At 51.9% G+C, this 21,108-nt stretch overlaps 10 protein-coding genes across 10 annotated transcripts; 4 read left to right on the top strand and 6 right to left on the bottom strand.

Moving 5' to 3' along the window:
• Window positions 1–65: 65 nt before the first annotated feature.
• Window positions 66–1,947, top strand: RHO25_007771 (uncharacterized protein; the record flags this gene model as incomplete). The annotated part of the gene is made up of 2 exons (XM_023599949.1): window positions 66–1,794; window positions 1,859–1,947. 2 exons carry the CDS (start codon window positions 66–68, stop codon window positions 1,945–1,947), a joined length of 1,818 nt encoding a protein of 605 aa, XP_023449834.1.
• A 2,586-nt stretch (window positions 1,948–4,533) lies between these two features.
• On the top strand, window positions 4,534–5,095 carry RHO25_007770 (uncharacterized protein; the record flags this gene model as incomplete). The annotated part of the gene is made up of 2 exons (XM_023599948.1): window positions 4,534–4,737; window positions 4,796–5,095. The coding sequence occupies 2 exons, from the start codon at window positions 4,534–4,536 to the stop codon at window positions 5,093–5,095; spliced, it is 504 nt and encodes a 167-aa protein (XP_023449224.1).
• Window positions 5,096–5,219: 124 nt separating this feature from the next.
• On the bottom strand, window positions 5,220–6,971 carry RHO25_007769 (uncharacterized protein; the record flags this gene model as incomplete). The annotated part of the gene is made up of 3 exons (XM_023599947.2): window positions 5,220–6,123; window positions 6,181–6,664; window positions 6,722–6,971. 3 exons carry the CDS (start codon window positions 6,969–6,971, stop codon window positions 5,220–5,222), a joined length of 1,638 nt encoding a protein of 545 aa, XP_023449836.1.
• An 868-nt stretch (window positions 6,972–7,839) lies between these two features.
• Window positions 7,840–9,612, bottom strand: RHO25_007768 (uncharacterized protein; the record flags this gene model as incomplete). Its single annotated transcript, XM_023599946.2, has 5 exons — window positions 7,840–7,852; window positions 7,908–7,926; window positions 7,985–8,063; window positions 8,113–8,486; window positions 8,544–9,612. The coding sequence occupies 5 exons, from the start codon at window positions 9,610–9,612 to the stop codon at window positions 7,840–7,842; spliced, it is 1,554 nt and encodes a 517-aa protein (XP_023449831.2).
• Window positions 9,613–10,911: 1,299 nt separating this feature from the next.
• RHO25_007767 (uncharacterized protein) lies at window positions 10,912–11,592 on the top strand (the record flags this gene model as incomplete). The annotated part of the gene is made up of 3 exons (XM_023599945.1): window positions 10,912–11,114; window positions 11,175–11,334; window positions 11,389–11,592. The coding sequence occupies 3 exons, from the start codon at window positions 10,912–10,914 to the stop codon at window positions 11,590–11,592; spliced, it is 567 nt and encodes a 188-aa protein (XP_023449830.1).
• Window positions 11,593–12,272: 680 nt separating this feature from the next.
• On the bottom strand, window positions 12,273–14,266 carry RHO25_007766 (uncharacterized protein; the record flags this gene model as incomplete). Its single annotated transcript, XM_023599944.1, has 5 exons — window positions 12,273–12,371; window positions 12,439–12,790; window positions 12,851–13,526; window positions 13,592–13,995; window positions 14,049–14,266. 5 exons carry the CDS (start codon window positions 14,264–14,266, stop codon window positions 12,273–12,275), a joined length of 1,749 nt encoding a protein of 582 aa, XP_023449833.1.
• Window positions 14,267–14,555: 289 nt separating this feature from the next.
• Window positions 14,556–16,105, bottom strand: RHO25_007765 (uncharacterized protein; the record flags this gene model as incomplete). Its single annotated transcript, XM_023599943.1, has 3 exons — window positions 14,556–14,747; window positions 14,803–15,745; window positions 15,807–16,105. The coding sequence occupies 3 exons, from the start codon at window positions 16,103–16,105 to the stop codon at window positions 14,556–14,558; spliced, it is 1,434 nt and encodes a 477-aa protein (XP_023449832.1).
• A 512-nt stretch (window positions 16,106–16,617) lies between these two features.
• On the bottom strand, window positions 16,618–16,961 carry RHO25_007764 (uncharacterized protein; the record flags this gene model as incomplete). Its single annotated transcript, XM_023599942.2, has 2 exons — window positions 16,618–16,869; window positions 16,923–16,961. 2 exons carry the CDS (start codon window positions 16,959–16,961, stop codon window positions 16,618–16,620), a joined length of 291 nt encoding a protein of 96 aa, XP_023448887.1.
• A 229-nt stretch (window positions 16,962–17,190) lies between these two features.
• RHO25_007763 (uncharacterized protein) lies at window positions 17,191–18,558 on the top strand (the record flags this gene model as incomplete). The annotated part of the gene is made up of 2 exons (XM_023599941.2): window positions 17,191–17,297; window positions 17,367–18,558. 2 exons carry the CDS (start codon window positions 17,191–17,193, stop codon window positions 18,556–18,558), a joined length of 1,299 nt encoding a protein of 432 aa, XP_023448886.1.
• A 148-nt stretch (window positions 18,559–18,706) lies between these two features.
• Window positions 18,707–20,443, bottom strand: RHO25_007762 (uncharacterized protein; the record flags this gene model as incomplete). Its single annotated transcript, XM_023599940.2, has 1 exon — window positions 18,707–20,443. One exon carries the CDS (start codon window positions 20,441–20,443, stop codon window positions 18,707–18,709), a length of 1,737 nt encoding a protein of 578 aa, XP_023448889.1.
• Between the last annotated feature and the right edge of the window lie 665 nt (window positions 20,444–21,108).

Genomic DNA, 21,108 nt, shown 5'->3' with positions numbered 1-21,108 from the left:
GCGTTCAGCTGAGCTGTACCTCTTCAAAGTCTGCTGCGCAAAGCACTGAGACTTTGCACATCGACATGGAGAGCGACATCCAGATCTACACTCCTCTCGACGTGGCCGTCGGGCAAATTCGAATCGCACGGATTTTACCGAGCGAGGACCGCACAGCCGTTGTACGATGCGAATTGGACACAGTGGCCCTGCCGGCAATTGATACGACCTTCGAAGCCCTGTCATACTGCTGGGGCGATCCAAAGATCACGGCAGACATCGAGCTCAACGGCGCCGTTGCTGCTGTCACAGTAAATCTAGAGGCTGCACTACGGCAGTTTCGTGCAGATGCCGCAGGGAAAGCCGTTGTCATCTGGATCGATGCAATCTGTATCAATCAACAGGACGTCGAGGAACGCAACAGTCAAGTGACTCTGATGCAAGAGATTTACACCAAGGCCACAAATGTAAGGATCTGGTTAGGCATTGCGGACGAGATGTCAGAAAAGCTGTGTCGAGTCCTGCGTCGTCTCATAAACGAGCCGACTTCGAGCAATAGTCTGGAGAGCCTTTCTGCGGAAGAGCATTCAATTGAGGTCAGAATGATATATCTGTCGGTTCTCTTCGCTTACGGGTATTGGGCACGCAGGTGGATTGTGCAAGAAGTCAGGTGCGCGCAGCATCGAACGCTGCACATTGGTCAATATATTGAGGAGTTGCCATTGGACGTCTTTGCCAAACTGAGAGAGTACATCCGTGTACAAGTCATCTTGGCGCTGTATCAAGCCTTTTGCGTCAAAAAGGACCCTGCTATCGAGATGGGTCATGATGGGCTCCCAGAGTCTTCGTCGATCGGCGAGGCCGCCTTGGTACTCGGCCACATGCTGGAACATTCGCATACTGTCCTTGCCGACCTGAACAACAAACAACAATGGCATAACTTCCTTCGTGCTCTCAAAACATCAGAATGCTCGGTTGAGCATGACACCATCTACGCGATCTTAGGACTGCTCCCGAACAAGTTGGGCATGGAGATCGACTATAAAGTACCCATCGTCGACCTACTGTGCGAGTTTACCTGGCGTTGGATACAGTATCATCAGACTCTAAACTGCTTCTACGATGTCCGCAATGTTGACCCAGACCTTCCCTCCTGGGTCCCCGAGCTCCGTTACTCGAAACTGAAAATCTCTGCTTTAGGCACACGAGCTCTCGGTCCAGAGGCAATAAGTCCCGACACCCTCTCTGCTGGCGAATTCAAAGCACACGCCGGCGCCACGAAGTCTCAACTCACACGCATTGACCACTATACCGTCAGCGTCGGCACTTTCCTTTTCGATACGATCGTCGCAATAAGCCCGAATGAGGGTCCTTCGACCAATGGCGACCTTAAAGGCCTTACCGTCCAGGATGCAGTCGAGCAAAAGTTACCTTCTGATTGGCTGGAGTTGTATGAGAAACATTGTACAACAACGTATCCGGACCACAGTGCCCATGAAATCATCCTTCGTACCTTTAATATGAACCAAGATCGACACCTTGGACCCCGAGAAGACGCATCTCCGGATAAGCCATGGGTTGGCGGATCCAAGAAATTCGCTGCTTTGTTTAGACTTCTCAATAAGACATCGAGTGGAGGGCCATTTTTCACGTTCTATGCTACAGAGAAGGGGAGATGTGGAGTTTGTATCCCGGACATCCAAATTGGAGATCGGATTGGAATTGTGGCGAGGCTGTGGATGCCTTTTGTGCTGAGAAAGACAGAGAAGCGAGGTAGGGAAGGTAATTTGCTGGTTAGCTCATGCTATTTGCATGGTAAGTGTCCTTTACCTGTGTCCGACCCTAGAGGAGACAACTTCGAGTGCTGATGTGATGATAGGTGTCATGGATGGTGAGGCTGTGCTCGATGCTGTGGGTGGAGATGAAAGCAAGGTCAATGATGTTTTCGAGCAGCTGGTCATCGTGTAAGTCGAGCTGGTACGACGACTGCGGCAAACGATAGTTGCTCTACTTCGACAAAGCGGCGGTTCTACTCTCATTGTCCAACGTGAGTACACCCCACTGGCCCAGTGAACCGGGCGAGCACAAGAGCAGCAAACAATGCTCTGTTGCACGTCTACACAAGAGCGCTACGTTTGACTATCACCTGTGATTGCACCTCGAAAGCGAAACACTGACGCCGCAGCGGTACAATGCTTTGTCCACAGTGGCATCTTCACTTCGCTGTCTGGGTCATATCTCGGGAAAACTGCTAGCGACACGTTCCACTTGCTTTGGAGATGCTGACTGATATGCGAGATGCGAAGCCCGGAGCATATGGGATGATGTTTGGACGACAGATTGACCAGTCTCCTCCAGATTCCTCTCCACCACGCCCACGCTCTTATCGAAGGAGCTATCGTTTTGATGATACCACGAACTGGACCTGGAAGGAGTTTCATGGCCGTTTCTGTGCCTTCTTCAAGCGCGACAACATTGAAATAGAAAAACAAACGACGAGACATCCATTTCTGACTGTGGAGCAGCATGCTCATCATTGCACCGCCCACTTCCGCATAAAGTATGTGTGGGATCGGCACCTCGCATTCGCGTTATGAGAGCCTCTCCGCTCGAAGAAGGTAACCGACACTCAAAGGATTCGAAATCTTCGCAGATCCTCCACAATCATAGAGAACAGCCAAGCAAGCCAAGGCGTGAGTAGCGTTCAGCAAGCCATGTCGCTTGTGCTGCGGTGAGTCTTGTACGGCTGGAAACTGCACAGAGTTCGGGGTCTGAAGCGCGATGGATTGAACATGCAAGCGGCCTCTGATGGTTCTTGACGAAGTCGATCGCGCATGTCAGGTGTGCGCCTTGCGCGGCAGGATATAAGACCGCGACGTGAAGCCCAGCGCGCTCGTTGGGCATCTTCTGCGGCTCAGTCATTCTTCTGGATATTCTCAGGACAAGACCGAAAAGATGCATTCACAAACAAGATGCCCCGCGGTTTCGTCGCTTCTTCTACTGCTCTCACCATATCCACTCGTCCACGCGAAAGGCCAACAAAGAACTCCTCTCCTCGCAGTACCTCTTCCTCCATCCCGCAGCCCCGGCATATCCCTTGTCCCAAGACAATCCTCCTGCTTCACTAGCGAGAAAATCTGCGCCGATGGCTGCATCCCTCTTACTGGCATGTGCTGCTCTCAAGTCTCGGGCACTTTTTGCCGTTTAGGCACATACTGTGACGGAGAAGGCGACGAAGCCGGATGTTGCGAGTCGGGAAAGCTATGTGATGAGTTAGGAGGAGGCTGTGGGGGAGACGACTACGAACTTTGCGGTGATTATTGTATTCCCGTTGTGGCCGTGTGCTGTGCAAGTGGCGGTGGATATTGTCGTGCTGGCGAGACGTGCGTGGGTGATGGGACATGTTCGGGAGGAGGAAGTGTGTCTTCGGGAAGCTCTTCTTCCTCTGGAGGCTCGGGATCGAGTGGTGGTGGCAGTAGTGGTGGATCCTCATCATCATCTACGGGATGTGATCCAGGCGAAAAGGAATGTGGATCGGACTACTGCATCGACACCACAGCTAGTTGCTGCAGTCCAGGTAAATACTGCGATGCTGGCCAGAAATGCACGAATACGGGGACCTGTATCGACGAAAATGAGGTCAGCTGTGGCGACGGAACGAACTGTGATGCTGGAGAGCAGTGTACCCCATCTGGGGGTTGTATTCCCGTAGGGGCAGTTGACTGTGGCGATGGAACGTTCTGTCGAGCTGGGCGAACTTGCAGCCCGAACAGTGACGACTGTAATCTCACTTCGGATCCGGACGAAGAGACTGAAGACGACGATACCGCTACAACAAGGACTTCCGATACTGATACGACAAGGACTGCACAGAATGCGGCTTCCACTCCGACTACCGCGACTCGTGCTACAGGAGCGTCGGAAAGGACGAGCACGGCATCTGATGCAACGCAGACCGATGTCGAGGGTGGAGCGGCTCGGCCACTCATAGCTGGAATGAGTTTCTCTCAATTGTTTGTAGGCTTCTAGAGAGAACTTAGAATCAAGTTCAGCCTGGGTGACGATGTTTATGTCGAGTTGTATTCCACGACAATCTGCTCGTCAATAATCAACTGGTGCATTGCCTTCAAGAGCTTTTCAAGACAGAAATGGCTTATCTGCGATCTTGCTTATAGTGTACACAACGGCACACGTCAAACTCAATACCCTGTGCTGTCGTACTTCGCAACTTGGAGTAATTCGTCGTAGCTATGTATCTAGGTCTCCCAATGAGCACTGACTACCACTGCCGACGAGGAGATGCTCACCGTCGGTCAGGCTTCGACATGATACACAGTCTCATATGTGTCTGGCAAGGCGATACAGAGTTCACAAAACGGCAAGTTGTCAGTGGTGGTACAATGTATCTCAAATCTGTACCACATAGCCAAGGTCCTCACATTGAAGTACACACTTGTGTTCGGTTTACGCCCATAAGTAGTCAGAGCCTGCCAGAGCGGCGATGTGGTCGGGAGCTCAACGCGCAGTTACCGGCGCCCTTTCTTTCCAGCCACCATGCAATTCCTACCAATCCTCACGGCCCTTATCGGCTTCACCTCAACCGTTGTCGCCTACCCAACAATCTCATCTATCAAAATGCCCAAAACTCCAACCACTCTCGACCCACTCGACTACAACCTAACATCCATCATCCTCCCAGAACCAAACATCAACCTAAACCAACCCGGAGACTACGACCCGGAGCCACGAGTCATCTGGGTATCTCCCACAAACACACCCCACAAACCCCGCTCATACCTATTAACGCTCCACACAGGTCGAATTCTACGACAACGGAAACTGCATCTTCGGCAAAGGCCGCACAGGACGAATCATGAGCATTCAAGCCTGGGCTTCAGGCCACTGGTACTGTCTACAAATCACCTGGGGCGGAAGCATGAATTTTTATGGCACATTGACAGCACCGGATTGTGAGGTCTGGTTACATAGCCCGGCGGAAACGTGCAATGGACCGGGACCATTTTCGACGAGTTTGAGGATGACGGAGGAGCAGTGTATGATTTATGGGTCGTCGAGGAATTTGAATGTTATGGTGAGGTGCCCGGTGCCAGAGTGAGTGTAAGGTTAGAGCTGTGGGATGGCATGAATGTGACTGCCTGGAGAAAACTTTGTGTTTAGCAGTTGTCTATGAATCTATACTTGGTACCTCGATATGAAATATAATGCAGCTGCTGCTTTGCTCATTCCGCCAGAATTCTGTAGATGGGGTACTCATCTCCCGCAGCAAGAGCAATGAAGTTAAACGAGACATAAGAGTCGATCGTCTCCGGTTCCAGAGCGATAAAAGCCAAAGCCGCGTTCTGCTGCCTCGTGCTAACGATGAAGCTTCCGGGCGGAAGGTGGACTTCCTTCGTGAGAGGCTCAGTGGTTACAGTGTTGAGCACATGACCCTCGTATATGCTGTCGTCCAACTCACTTGAGGTAATGTTCAGCGCCTCGACAGTTCCGCGGTATTCGTAGTCCAGAGTTTGCACTTCCAGACCGAGTATCTCTAGGCGCTCAGCGATGTCGTACCATGGTCGTGGTATCAAGTAGGCCTCAGGTCTCGATCTCGTCAAGTTCACCACGGCAGGCCTGGTCTCGTAAAAGTCCACGACAAGCTCGACCACGCTGCCGTTTCGGCGGTCTACGAAGTTGAACGGTTGTTGCGTGAGATTTCCTCTCGGAGAGTCGGTGACGACAATTTCCTCACTCGAGCTGATAAAGTCTGCTCGCGCATCCTCCACCAGGGATCGAACCTCCTCGGTATTGTCTCGAGCGTATTCCAATATGGCTTCGAGTTTGATTAACGCGGTTGCAACTCGCCGCTGGAAATGCTGATCGGCCAGCCGGATACCACGCATTTCGAACAAAAACGTGATAGTCTGGGTGAGCCCCATAGCATTGCGTCCGCTTCGTGGTTGCGTAGCAGGCCCATCCCAGACAATTGGCGATCCCGAGGTAGTGTTCGAAGAGCCAGTTACGTATGGGCCCCAACGCAGACCGTAACCCTCAAGCCTATCTCCAATCATGGGGATCAGGACATCGTTGAGATAGCTGCGAATACTGGCATGTATATTAGGGTGGATGCCTCCTGCGATGAGACTGTATCACCGACGTAAGCATTCTGCGCCGACATTCAAAACAACGTGTTCCACTTACGCATCGTTGGCATGCTGATAATCGCCACCGTAGACTGTCGGGGCATTGAACTCATGAAGGTCTATTGCGAGATGAGGGTTGTAGTCGCTGAAGACCTGCTTGATCTCTCGCGTTTGCTTCCGATCAAGCTTGATATGGTCTCGGTTCGGATCCAAGTTGACAGCCAATTCTCGCTGGAAGTAGGATACACCATCCACGTTATAGCGCGGAAGGATCAAGATGTCCATTTTCTCGAGCAGAGAAGCGGCATAAGTCTGATTGGCATCCAATTTGCCAAGCAGTGCAAGGGCGCCTTGGTCGGCTGCGGGCTCATTGCCATGAATTGCAGCTTGGATGTAGACCTTCAGCTTGGTATTGTTCCCTGTGTAGCCGGGCGAGCTTGACAAGAACAAGTACGGAATGGCTCGTCCTTCTTCTGAGAGGAAGTCGGAGGATTTGTATGTGATCCAGTCGTTGCGATTGGCAATGGATCTGATAAAGTAGTCTGAGTCGCAGTCAGTCAGTTCCATGCCATGCTATTCCGCTTCGACTGAGTACTGACCTAGCTCATAGAGATCTGTGGGCCCAGACGTGCCATTGTCCCACCCTGCCGGCAGACTCTCCGGATTGGTGAAAGCAGGAGCAATAAGCTCAACGCCCTCAACCTCCGGAAACGCAGATGCTACAACCTCGCTGTCCTTGGTGACTCGTAAGCTGTTATTGCCATATGTCGATTGCGCTTGAGCATGAAACAAATGTGGTGTTAGTACCGCAAGCGCAAAGCGCTGCAGGGTATGGCGAGAATACATCATGAACGTTTGTAGAAGAATATAGAGAAGGAAGCTGCAGGACACCAAGAAGAGTACTTGATATATTCGCCGTCCCCGTTGGCCGCCGCTTTCCTTCGCCTCTGCGGCCATACGTGATCGGTTTGCATTATTAGGACTGCCTTTCGCCGCATGTCAATCCCTTACCGTTCTTGCATGGATCGCATGGCCTCAGTCCCATGTATTGGTTGGTTTGTCCGCGCCCAGAAATGACGACATGCCGTGATGGCTCGGAGAGGAAGGTCCTTTGCATCGTCTCTTGGTATTCTGGAGTCGACCCCAGTATAGTTCATAGCCAAGAACAGCTCCGGCCTATGAAGTTCGACGAGGTTGGAGCTTCGGTCACACGAGGAGATCATCGCCGGCGGCCATTGTTCAGCACGACGTCAGTCGCGTATCAATGGGAATCGAAGTCGCTCGTCACATCCACCGGTGAGGTTGATTGATGAGATTGTGAGTGGAATACCTGGGGAGATTACCGCAGGAAACGAGCAGATGCAAGCAGAGGATGTGGAACAAGAGAAGGTGGCAGTAGCGGGAACGACAGAAGATCCAATAGAGCCCATGCATATTCTTCTCGCGCTAGCTGATGTTTGCTTGGCAAAAACTCGACCGTCGAAGGCATCAGGGATCTGGAGTATTAGTCAGCATAAATCAAGCAGTTTTGGAGAACGGTGATGATCAATATGCTCATCGATAATTGGCATAGGCCATCATTCATCTAATCTAGTCGACCCATATGACTTATATAGCTGCCAGCTCTTGCTGTCCTCGCGCCAAAATAATGTATCGTACTGTCATCCGTATGCTTCCATTACACTCTTCGCGATGCACCTCCGACATGCTTTTCATCTCAACCATAGAATCTACGCACATCAGTCAAGGTCGAGAACGATTTCGTCCAGTAGTCTCAGGACGTACGGCAGATAAGTCGAGGGCTCTGCTGTGCCTTCATTAGGACAATACAGTCGCTAGTCAGAAATACGACATGGGCATACTGGACGACTTCTCTTCTTCGAGCTCATCGCTTTCTTTCCAGAATGCCGTTGGCCCTGCAGGGCCGTGCATATCGAAGTCCTACAATTTGTGTCAGCTTTGCAGGTTTAACAATGGCAGATGTTCTTACCTTATCGAACCAGTTGCCGAGCACCCCTCTCGCAGATCTCAATCCGCCCACCTGAATGCCTTCACTTCTCCAGCGCTCCTCGCCATGGAATATGGAGAAGGTCGTCCATCGGATCTCGCCCTCGGGTGTCTGGCGGACGGTTCCTCGGATCCTACTATTAGCGTTCGGATCCCAGCTTGCGTGGAGGCTCCTACTAGTGCCACGGAAATGCACAATGGGAAGCCTCTCTCCTTGGAAATTGCTCCAGTCAAGCCCCTCGTCTTCTTCGTCTTCTGTCTCATCGCCATCGAAATTTCCTGAGCTACTTCGTGGCCGAGTATTCCCGGGCGGGTCGATACGTGTGACTTGCAACTTGACGCGAATCAGTCTGATAGCTACAACAGAGTTATCAGTATGGGCGATACGTGCCGTTTCTGCAAGTTCAATCAAACCTTCTTCAGTATCGATCGGCTCTCGTAATTGGTCCTCGGGTATGCGCTCGCTGAAATTGAAGGCATAGAGGTCATTGTAGTCGAGAAAGCAGACCACCCGCATCCAAGAGCCCGTCACGCCATATGGGTCCATTGCGTCCAGGCTGAGCGCAAGGTCTCGGATTACTCCTGCGTCCTCATCGAAGTCCTTCTTCTCAGGCGGAGCGATCCGCGGCGGGGACTTGTACGATCCTGGAGTCGCACCTACAAACGGATGTTTCCAGATCAATGGAAATCTGCCGTCGCTCCGATCTGTGAATCGCCGGAGGTTGAACCCAAGCACAATCATCACAGCTTCGACCTTTTCCCAATCGACCCGCTGGGAGCCATCTTTTCTGAAGGGTCCCCAAAGAGTCTCGTCTGTGTACTCGCGCAGATCATAGACTTTACTGCGCGCGAACTGATGCGTGCTCCGCGAGCTGACTTGTGAGCGTGTACACAATGATGGAGACAAAGCTAGACCTGCTCGGTGATGTCGAATCATTGAATAGAAGGACGAGCGCGAAGGGACAGTGTCCACCGGAACACCATACAGACAATGTAGCTTTGCACTCGCTTGGCGAAGCTCTGGAGTCTCTGCCTGTATCTGGTCACTATCTCCAGCTCGCCCTGGCGCGAAGAGCGATGACCCGCACAGAAGCGTGTCGATGTTATCTGTCGACATGAAGCTGTCACTCAGAAGTTGAACATTCTTGCTCTCTTCCTGGTCTTTATCTGCTGATTCTACCAAGCTGTTGATCTCTCGTGCAATGTAATCGAGGTTTTGCCGTTTGACATCTCTATCGTCCGTGTCGAGGAGCTTCTCGAGCTTCACCCGGCGGTGTACCAAGTCCTCCCAATCTGGCTCGTTCTTGCCGGCTTCTGGCTCATCATATCGCCGCACGTAGAGGTCTCTGTGAAGCAGTCTGTTTCCGCTGATGTAGCTGTGCACTGCTCGACAGCTCTGTGAGAGGGATGAGAGGTCGGCTGGCTCGATCTCAGTGAAGATGCAATGGAGAAGCTCGTGCGAGAGCTCGAGGAGCGAGGCCATCGCCGGATTTCGAGGCAGGGTCGATGACAATGCTATGGAGGGAGAGAAGAGGGCGTGAGGATGTCAAGCCACGAGTACGTTGGCGCTGGCAGACCTTACATACGTCGTCGTTGCTGATGCATGATGAATGGCACTGATCGGATGTCGTTCGGTGTCTCCGGGGTGCCACGCTATCTCCGCATGGCGCGGGGTAGATTTCCCAATGCTCACGGGGCCGAAGTCGCGATTTGGTGGAAGGAAGGAAGAGAGCTCATCATTGGAGTAGGTAATTGCGCCGGAGCATATCAATGAATGGTTTGGTTCTCACGCGTCTATGCTGGTAGTCGTGATCCACGTTAAAGTAAAGTAGAGTAGAGTAGAGTGGAGTAGAGGAAGTTGGCGATCAGTCGATGCTGCCTGAGGCATCCGCCAAGCCTTTTCGACTTGCACTCCTTCCACCTTGCCCCATTCCGATTTCATGTTACAAACAACACTTTTCTGTTCATAATTCAAGAGATTGGCCTGCAGAACATCACGGATTTCAGAATTTGAATCAAGGACCAACTCGCGCTCGACCACGCTGTCGCTGCGATCTGGCGCTGCATCCCATATCGAAAGCATGTTGCCATCAAGGGAGTTCAGTCAAGTTGCCGTCCACCTTGTGGGTAGACAGGCACAGCCTGTACCGGACTGCCAAGTCGTAGCGTTCGTACACATTACCTCAGAGCAGACATCAAGATGGATCGGCATTTCTGTCAAAATTGAAACGTCGAGAGCGACTGATCGCAGCCTTTACGATGAATCTCATATCACCAACAGCAGCACAAAGACTTTGTGACCCAGCGTAGCCACTCGCGGCCACCGACGCACGAGGCTGCAGAACTGCAAGATGAGCGATCGCATGACTTTCAGCAGGTACATCCTCTGGTTTGTTAGCACTTACCGCTTCACGGCATGATCCGAATAGAAATGGTTCCAAGCCAGTACACCTGTACAGAACTTGGGAAGACGTCCGAGGAATCGCATAGGCGGGCACTTTAAAGCCGTCGAACGACCATCAAATACAGTCCACTTCGAAGGTGAATAGCGAGGAGATGCTTTACACTACCCAAAACTACCCCAGATCTGCTGAAGATCATCACCTTCCCCACCAAGCCACCACGCAGCCACCAATGCACCACCTATGGCCGTCACATCTCCGTCGCCCATGTAGTGAAGCATACATACTTATTAGCTTGCTCGTCTCAGCAGGGATCAACGAAATACTACCTTCAACATCTTCCATATTGACATCTATCACATTCCATACTTCCTTCCACCATGATTGCCAAATTTCTCACCGTTTTGACCCTCTTGGGTGCCTCACTTGCATCACCTGTCGTGGAGCGACAAGCAGCATGCACCGATGAGTATCGCGCGGCCCAGCTTGATGGCGTGGCCCCAGCATTCAGCGACCAAACACCAGGCGCTACTGCGAGATTCTTGCAACAGCTTCCCCTGAAGCCGGATGCCAAGTTGCTGCTGTAAGTCTTTACCATATGCCATTGAAGGCGCAGAAAGCGGCAGTACTGACCGTCAACCAGATACATCAACGGTGCACCTCCGATCACCATCGCTCCAGACGCATCAACAACTCGAAACTTCGCTCTGGGAGTCAGGCAAATCTTCTACCGAGTATATCCAACCATTGACCCATCGACCATCAACTCTCCCAACGGCACGAGCCACACTGAGCTAGAGATCGTAAGTCAATAGCGTTGTATTTCCGTTCCCGAGTCTATAGCTGATTCTCTACAGGAACTTGGTCCACGCGTGATCGCTCTTCCTGTGAATATCCATGCCGACATGAACTTCAACTACGACTTGGCCGACTGCAAGATCAAGACCCTTGATGGCTTCTTGACGATCCCATCCGCTGTTTTTGGCATTCCAGTGAATCAAGCTGCTGCGGTTGCGGAACTTTTGGCAGCGGGCAACGCTGGTAGGATGCCAGCGCTTTGAGCACTGAATCTGGATAAAAGTTTGGGCGCCGACGCATAAGAGGCATTTCTAGTTTGGAACAAGCCATCGCCTTTTAGCTCAGATATGGTTCCGATGTAGAGATAGCGCGAAAAACGAACAATGATGTCCAAGATTCCATCACCTGATCTCCGAGAGCGGTTCTTTCGTTCATGCCACAACACCTAGCTGTGCATACAACAAGGGTCAAAAGCGGCTAGGCCACAATCAACACCGTAGTGATTAATCGCCGAGGCGAGCATTGGCTCGATTGAGGGCTCGCAGATCTCGTCGTACTACGAACATCTGCGAACACGACGATCCCGCTAGATCTTTGCGACACTGTGCTGCCAATTGGAGGTGTGAACCATCTGCATGTCAATATTTGAATCGCGGAGAATGTTTCAGGTGCATGTTATCTCCATCTTATTACCGTTGCTGTGAAACGTTGTCCAAGCTCGAGACTACTCCCATCATATTGCCATTTGATTTGGCAACACCATGAATGCATGTCTTTCGGAGATGGCTTGATGCAGATTGTGGGTTACAATGCACACGAAATGTCGAGAAGTCTGCGACAACTGTCATGCCAGTGCAAGCAAGACTTTTAGATTTGTCAAACGTGCTTGTCGCGATCGCTCGAACTCGAGGGAACCATGCGCTCTGTCGAATATACGAATGTATCAGTCAAGATCGCTCTTGCCTTGCATGTACTGAAAATCGTCGGCGCCCACTTGCCGTGATTCTTTTCGCTGGATCGGCAATAGTGTTCCAAGCATAGTCTGCATCGCCGCGTTGTCAGCTACGACCTCAGTCATGCAAATTGCTAGAGAGGGATGAAGTACTCACAGCCATGGCGAAAGTGCGATTGTGAGCAGGTCCCCATGCATTTGCCTTGCTGGGGCATAGCCTGATCATCGCGAAGAACGCCAGCATACCTTCGTGACAGGAAGTGATAACCCCAGAGGTATCAGTTGTAGTCCCGGCACCATTGTCCTCATCGAGGTAAAGCAACGCAAGCGCATGAAAGTAGTTGATGGCAACCGTAGCAGTTTGATAGAGGAGGCGTGGAGGAAGGCCATCGAATCGATTGGATCCGAACAGACAGAATGGCTCGTCCCGTGAACTGTAGAGATCTCGAAAGCGAGCGATCACTTGCTGCTTGTGAGCGACGTCGAGACCCAGCGGTTGTTCACGAGACCTGAGGATGCAGATATTGGTCTGGACAAATTCAGAGTATTGCCACATCGCTCAAATGTACGCTTTGTCAGTCGTGCCGAACCCGCTTGGGCTCAATGATTCGGCTTCTCGCAGAGACTCGACGTCCAATGTATGATACATGGTCGTAGGAGGAAGGCTCATCTGCAGTGAGAGGCCAGTGTCTTGAAACATCGCAGCTTGCCACAGGCGATACTGGATCCGCGTTTTGTTAGCGCCATTGCTTGACGTTTCGTGTCCTGGTTTATGGTGCAATTTTAACCCATAGATTTGCCGCTGCATGATGCCAGCAATGGTCCAGGCGTCTGTTATTCGGTCACAAGCCATCAGGAAATGGCAGATCAGCACCATGGTCTGGATGGTCGGAATAGAGATCCGGTTCAAGTAGCTCGATATACATAAGCTTTGGTGACAGCAACTTAGATAGAACTCCGACATGTTCTCGTGGTCCGTTACAAAGCCATCATTGCCAGTATGTTGGGTCGCCGCAGCGAAAACAGCGAACTGAAGTGCAACATGCGTAGGATCGTATTTCTGTTTTTCCTCATCCGAAAGTCGCCAAAAGCGCTCAAATTCCGCAAGAAAGGTTTCGTGGGCGATAATAGGGTAGATTGGGTCGATGCTCTCGAAATATGTCCGTACTAGAAAGTCGGCCTGTACTTTGGACGGCAGACCTGCAATAACCTCAAACAATCCGCCGTTCTCGGTCCAATAGTTCTCTGCACGGCGGGTGGTGTTAGCCCTGATTCTAGCGCGGTCGGGGGACGCGTTCTGAAGAACTTACGAAAGGGATGCTGCGAACCTGTGCCGAAGAGATTCAGCAAGGCATGTTGTTCATGCGAAGCAGGTGCTCCTGGCGTATGTATGACCACGGGGGAGAAAGTCGCAACGACGTCGGCGAAGATTGGTGACATGCTACTGATGTCGCAATCATTCTGGGGAGCCATTAGCAAGTTCTGCTGTTGAAATTGCTCATCGTTGGATGTGTAGGATGGTGCATTGAGATTGTCGAAGATTTCCACTTCGCCCACGAACGCTGGTGTTCGCGTAGGGGAGTATTGCACTCCCACTTGGCCTTCGGAATCCCTTTCATGGGTCCGCCGTCGACGTTTACATTTACCAACTTGGCCTGCCTCAGCAATAATGTTGGCCACGTTGGTGTACTCGCACTGGGTTTCGCGTCGGGTGCTGAGGCCGGATGTGAGCGTGAGAATAGTCCCGGAAGGAAGGCTAATACACACCAAGCGAAGCAAGACGGCCGTGCTCGATCACATCTGGTCTTCCTTTCGACGCATTTAAGGCAATTCAAGGTGGGTTTGTTGCGCTTCTTGTTGAGTTTATGTTGGTTGTTAGAGTCATCAACCTGGACCACGGTGCTGGAGGTTCCTGGGGCAACAGCATCGTCGCGAGATGAGCCAGGCGGCTGCCCAAAACCTCTGCCTTCGTCCTGCGAGCTCATAGTAGCTGGAGCGCATGGTTTTGCGTACAGCCAACAGGTGCGTGTCGAAGGGATGAGATGTGTGCGGGGTAAACAAGATGGATCTATATACAGCCAATCCCAGCGCCTCTCTCCGTGACTTGGCTGCCACTTTTGTCTTCATCTGCTTCAAGGAATGCAGAACATCCGCAGTGGTGCGTCCCGGCATCGTGCCTGAATCTACCACGAACGTCACGTACCCAAAGTTAATCCAGTATGCTGACGTTGAAAGACACCCTCTTGCAGTCTTTCTCGCCTCTCAGGGATGGAGCTAACTCATGACTTGTCCACCGAGGAGTTTGGAGAGGCGCTCTTTCTTCATCTGTTCAAATCCAGGTGCGCCATGTGTATGGACAAGTATGTCGATATATCGATCGAAATCTCCTTTGACCAATTGTAGCCATGGATCTTCCTCGCGTTGCTGCTGCTGGTCGACAAGCGAGAACATCTTCTTGATCATGACCTTTTAACAGACATCAGCTATCAGTATCTAGATGATGACTACCGATCGTACGTACTGCTTGCGCGTAAGCTCTGGTATTTGCAGGAGCCCACATTGCCGCGTGTTGAGGCTCTGCGGCGATAAGTGTGAAAAAGCAGGCCATCGCTTTGGCAGACGCTTTGAGCGCCTCGTGCAAATCTCGTCGGACATCAGACTCCGCATTTTCAGCCAGATGGAGCATAGTGAATGCGAAATGGTAGTTGCTCGCGACCATGATTATCTGTCTCCATGTCCGGTGATCGTGGTTGTTGGAGGCCGTAGTATTATAAGGTGGGTCCAGACCATTGTAGAGACTCTGGAGTTCCAAGATCAAAGCGGCTTTGTGAGCACTGTCTCTCACCACGGGTCGCGCCAGGGCCCCAGGGAGACAAATATTCACCTGCATGAATTTGGCGAACTGCCACATCGCCCGAACATAGCTCACGTCAGATTGACAGGTTAGAAAGGCAAGATCGCTGACGACTGGCCCCGTCGCGAGTAACTCTTGCATCCGCAGTCCAGGGCGGTTGTCTCCTTCATCGACGTTCGAGAGTGCGCTTGCGTCGATACTGTGCTGGCATGTCAACGGCACTAGTTGAAGATAGTAAGAGAGGGACACGTCCTGGAACATAAGAGCCTGCCACAAGCGATAGCGAAGCTGCTTCTCAGACACAGCGGCAGTTTTCGGAGGCAGCTTGTGAAGACCAAGCCCATATGCTTGTTTCTGAATGATGCCCGAGAATGTCCACGAGTCGGCAGTGCGGTTGTTCATCACAAAGTAATTGCAGATGAGTATCAGCACTTGGATGCTTTGTAACGACCACTTGCTTAAAAACGACGAAAGGCAAAGTGCGCGATATGCGCAAGAGAGGAACGTTTCTGGTGATACAAGGTCGACAGAGCCTTGGTCCGTAATGAACAAGCGACCCGTGGCCAGAATGATGTAGATGAGAGCCACTTCAATAGCATCGGCAGCGTTCCTGAGAGCGAATGAAAAGAGTCAGTCAGGTCGTAACTGTATGCAAGACCACGAATTTGGACTCTTGCGAGGACGCCCAGAAGCTTTCGGCTCTAGCTCTGAATACTGCCTGTGGGGTGATTGGATAAAGAGGGTCAACATGGAGGAAGAATTTATCAATCATCAACTCGGCATCCTGTTTGCTGGGAAGAGGCACCAATGCCTCACTCAGGCCTCCAGGTGCGGTCCAGTAGTTCCTGAACGGATATGTCTTTTGTGTGGCATGACGTCCCTCGTGGGCAACGGTATCTGTCGAAGACTGCCAGGGACTGTTACAGTCCGGCGAGCTGTGAATGTTGGCCGAGAATGACATTCGCTTCATTATTCTCCAATCTGTCTTTCCGGGTTTGCAGATGTGCAGCGATCGTCCTTAAGTGTGTCTCGATTCACGCGGAACCGCAAAGTGGTCCAGCTTATTCCCCGCTCCTGATCTTGGCATAGATCGCCGAGTGTGTTGATCGAATAGTGCGAGCGTATGACAAGTCAAAGTATGTCCATGTTCGAGCATGATGCCGAAAGTCATACGTACCAAGACTTGCTCTCTCCATTGCTGTACATTGCCGACAGCATTCGTGCCTACCGAATGGTGATGTTCATGCCTGCGACGTTTCACCAACATCTAGACAAGCACGCAATGAAATGCTCTTGCAAACGGTGAAACTAGAGTATACAAGGGATCCAAAACATTCATTCTAGGCTTGTCGCATTGCAGCTCTCATGGCCTTGAGCACCGGCTTTTGTTCGATCCGTACTTGTCGTTCGTCTTCGGACCTGCCACTCATCTCGAATGAGCAGCGAGCCTATACGCATGTAGTTGTGCAACTGCTCATTCGATCATTCGAGTTTGAGCGTAGCCAGAGTCTCCATCAGTTGTGGCAAGTCATCAGGCTGTTGAGTTCCAGTTTGAACTGAAGTCTGCTCAACTCCCTGCATTTGCCGTTCCTGTTGCCGCGCCAGATTGAGATTCGTCGTGAGACCTTTTCGTCGCATCTCCTCCAAATGTTCCAGAACCATAGCGCGCATTGACATATGCTGCTTGCTGCTCTCGCCAAACGTGTAGACTACATTGCGGAGGTTGCGGAGCAACTACATCGCGTTAATCATGGTGGACTCCGGGCGCATCCGGGCAAATCGCGTACAATGAGAAGAAGTTCGTCGTCGGGTGTAGGTTGAGCCATCTGAGCGAGATTGAGTGACTGAATGTCGAGTCTGAATCTGATTCCGCGTGATGTACAGTTTCTGGTTGATGTTGTGTGCAGGGGAAAGTGCACGGCGAAGTTGGAGAAGTGAGGACGTGGCGAGCCCAGTGCCAAGACTTTGGACTTTCCTCGTCCAGTCAGAGAAGACTCCTCAAAGGTTCACGCCAACACTGCACCACTGCCCTTGGTCGAAGTCACGCACAAGATCATGGCGGACGCAGATGAGGATACCATACCGAGGGGCGCCGGCCTCAGCGGCGAAGACATCGACCTCTCGGACGAAACGCAAGATTTTCGATTTTTGAGTTCAATATCGTAAGTCCATCATATCCTTTGAACTCGCCTTTCATCTCGAACTCGAACTAATAAACGACTGCAATACAGCACAGGCGATGCCAAAATTCCCAAGCGCGGAGAAAAAGATTTCGAACCTCATGCCACGGCCCTCCAGACTAACATTTTGGCGGCATCACGGCAAGCCATGCACAATGCACTCGCATTCGAAAGGACTCATCAACCCAAAGGTCACACGATCGCCACTTACCACCCAGAGACAAACATGTGCTATGCCATCAACCCGAAAGGTCCGCTTTTCATCAAGATGGGCAGAGTCCTGCCAGCTCATGAGGATCCTCTTGGCGACGATGAATTACGCGGCGTACGAATCTGGATGTGGCCTGAAGAAGCACTCTACCTACTCGAGCGAGGCACGATGGACATCAGGTGGCCGAAAGCGGAGGGCGACGACGATGAGGATGAATTTGGCCTGCCAATGAGCGTACAAGCTGGCTATGCAATGTTTCTCGGGGATGAGGAGAGCTACGAAGGTGCACTGACTTTCGAACGATTCTCCGTATACACAGGTCTCAAGCGAGCTGGCTACATCGTCCTTCGAGCACCATCTTGGAAATCCACAGGCCCGCCAATCGGATCAGAGTGTTATCCTCCTTCACCGAAACGAACCTGGCGAACAGGACTTCGCGACTCCATTGCAGGACTCGCATACATTTTTGCGCAAAGCCCAGAAGCTGCTCTAAAGCAGCAACATAACCGACAAGTCGAAGGACCCATGGTGTCAAACGACCTCTATCGAGACTACCACACCATCTACCGCCGCCTGGCAATCATCAACTTCCACGATCCAGCCACTTCACAAGCACCAGAAACACCCCACGACGCAACCACAGATCCCAACTTCCGCATCACCTACCACGTCTGGAAACCCGGATCAGCACACTTCAAGAAGTCCAACCCCATTGATCCGGACTTCCGAATCGCAGTCGTCAACGCTCGAGAGGTTGGTGCACCGACTCTTGACCAGCTGAGCGCATTACTCGAGACGACTCCTTACGACCCTCCCAAGGACGATGCGCAAATGTATACAAAGCTGAAGCATGGTTACAAAAACGTCATCTTGGCAGTTGTGGACCAAGGTGTGACGAGTTACTTGAGATTGGCTGATGCTGCTTTTGGGCGCGAAAAGATTTACGAACGGACGCAGAGCGGTCGTGGAGGAAAGAGAGGTGATCGTGGGGGCGGGAGAGGTGGTAGAGGAAGAGGTAGAGGTGGGCGGTGAGGTCGAGCGTCTTGACAGGCTTCCAATTTTCTCGAACCCGCCAGCGCATAGTGCGGGAGGCGTCGGGTGGTGTCTACTCAGACACCCGGTCCGATTCTGGAACCGATACAGCGCTATTGGGGAGACCGGTCCATCGATGTCTCTTAAATCATCGGCCTCGAAATCTGCCTCTGCCACCGCCGCGCCCTCTCCCACGTCCGCCGCGATCGCCTCGAAAGCCTCCTCTCCCGCGACCTCGCCCCCCATGGAACTCTGTATCTGGACGAGGACCAGCTTGGAGTCGACTCGCAATCTCCTCCTCACTTATTTCGAGCGCGTTGGGAATTTGCAGAAGTTGGCAGAACGCTGCTGTCTGAGGATTAGGAAACTCCTTCACCTGCTGGTACTGTGGGCTGCGGAAATCGCCGCCATCGTACACTGGTGCGGTCACAACAAAGTTCTCGGGAACTACAAGTTTCTCGTCGGAGATGTTCGCATCGATCCACTTGCGCTCGTTCTCAATCAACTCCTTGTACTCCGCTTCTGTCTTCGCAAACGGTACTTTGGCATCTGGGTTCCCAACCACTGTCGGTTCACTCTGAGCAAATGCACGTGTTATAGCAAGCCACTCGCGATCGTAGTGAAGCTTGAGTGGTCGCTCACGATCGTGCACTGGCTCAGTTGAGGCATCCAGGAGCTGCAGGAAATCACGGCTCGGTAGACATTTATCGAGCGCGAGAAAGCATGTCTCGGTATTGGTGATCTCGGGAGGGTGTTCGATCGGTTCGGGTTGCTTGCGAGGTGCGAAAGAAGCAGGCAACGCAGCTCGCGCTGCAGCCAGACGTGCCTCTTCTTCTGTCTGGTCCTTCTCACTTTGGGACCGATTGCCAGCTGTTCCAACAGGCGCGCTGTCACCGTCGTCAAGGTCCAACTCAACCTCGTCATTATTGACGGGCCTTGTAGCAGCAATGGATTTCTCTACCACCGCCTCTGGTTCGTCGTCGAGGTCGAGATTGATCTCGTCGTCATTCTTAGCAGGTGGAGCGGGGTCAATGGCTTCTGCACCATTGAGATCGACCTCGTCTCCGTTATTCGCTGGCACAGCGAATGAGCTAGTACCGGAAGGCGCAGTCTGCTGCGGCAGTGTCGCATTGTGGCGTTCATGCTGTACCACAGCAGCAAACTTGCAGTGTAAATGCGCGGAAAACCAATACCTCGGTCGTAGTCGTTCCAGTACCTGCTTCGCGGCAACACTCCCCAATTTCCCGCTTCTTGCATCGTCTTCAAAGTGACTCTTTTTGCTGAAAAGTCTCTTCCAGTTGCCCTTCCACTCAATACCCTGAGGCCAGTCATGACTGACTCCGATGTCGACTTGTGTTCGGATCTGTAGCAATTTCCGCACATCCAGTTCTCGAACATGATAGATGCTCTTCAGGTCAGACTCATTGTACGGCAGTCGCTCAAAATGTGGCTTGCGATAGTCGAATCCCTTCCAGATCCCACTCAGCCCAGCAATTCGGAGTGGACCAAGTCGTAGCACATTCGCAGCACCCATGTAGTAGATGTTTGGCGCGACCCAACCTCCGTAGTACGACTCGAACAGGTAGTTACTCGCCTCGTGGTTTCCGCCAACGAAGATTGTCAAGTAGGGAGCAGTCCGTTGGCCAGAGTAGTATTCGTGGAAATCACACATGGACCGATATTTCGGTGGCATGCTGACACAATTCAGATCGTAGGCATTTCGTACAGACTGAAAGTCTCCGCCGATGATGAGCAAATCGATTCCAGGCCAACCCTTTTGTTTGCAAGCTTCTTCGATTGATGCGTAGATGGCGTGGAGTGTGCCATGGCCGCAGCCTTCGACCGCGAGTCGGACTCCATGCGATTCTTGTAATTGGACTGTCATCGAGGGCGGTGCTCAACGCGAACTTGTTGATGCCGAGAAGCAGAACTCGAATGTTTTCTTGAACCCTTGTCTTGTCGTGGATTGAAGCTGCGATGCACAAATTAGAGTTTGGCATGGGTCGTGCGGCAGTCATGCACGACGAGTGCACGAGCATGCAGCCAGCCGCTAGCGCCTGCACTTCCCGGCGCCACCAAAATCTCATTTCGACTTCGAGCTTCACCACTGCATAGACATGTCAACGATATGGCTTCGATGGCCGCGTCTGCACGTGCAGCCCATCTAGACGCTGCTTCCCAGGCTCTGCTTGCAAGCTCACCTGCAGTTTCAGCTTACTTGCAGACTCAGCGAACAGAAAATTTGACCACAAGCAATAAAGACTCTTCGATCCAAGCGTGTCTCTCTTGTGGATCTCTCCTCATTGCCGGGTGGAACGCCAGTCTCGTCAGAACCTCAAAACGCACTCGTCAAGACCGCCTTGCGGGTAATACCTCGAAATCATGCAAAATCAAATGTTCGCCTTGCGGAACAACCCAAGACATGCGTCTTAAATCAACTGAAAAGATTTCAACCAAATCACACAAGCCCATATTACACCCAACAGCACAGCCGAAAGTCCAAAGAAATCCGATTCACTCGCACCCAAGAGCTCAATCAACTCCTGGCCC

The sequence above is a fragment of the Cercospora beticola genome, chromosome 5 (genome assembly GCF_033473495.1).
Source record: "Cercospora beticola chromosome 5, complete sequence".
NCBI classification, from domain to species: Eukaryota; Fungi; Ascomycota; class Dothideomycetes; order Mycosphaerellales; family Mycosphaerellaceae; genus Cercospora; species Cercospora beticola.
This window is presented reverse-complemented; position numbering and strand designations above follow the sequence as displayed.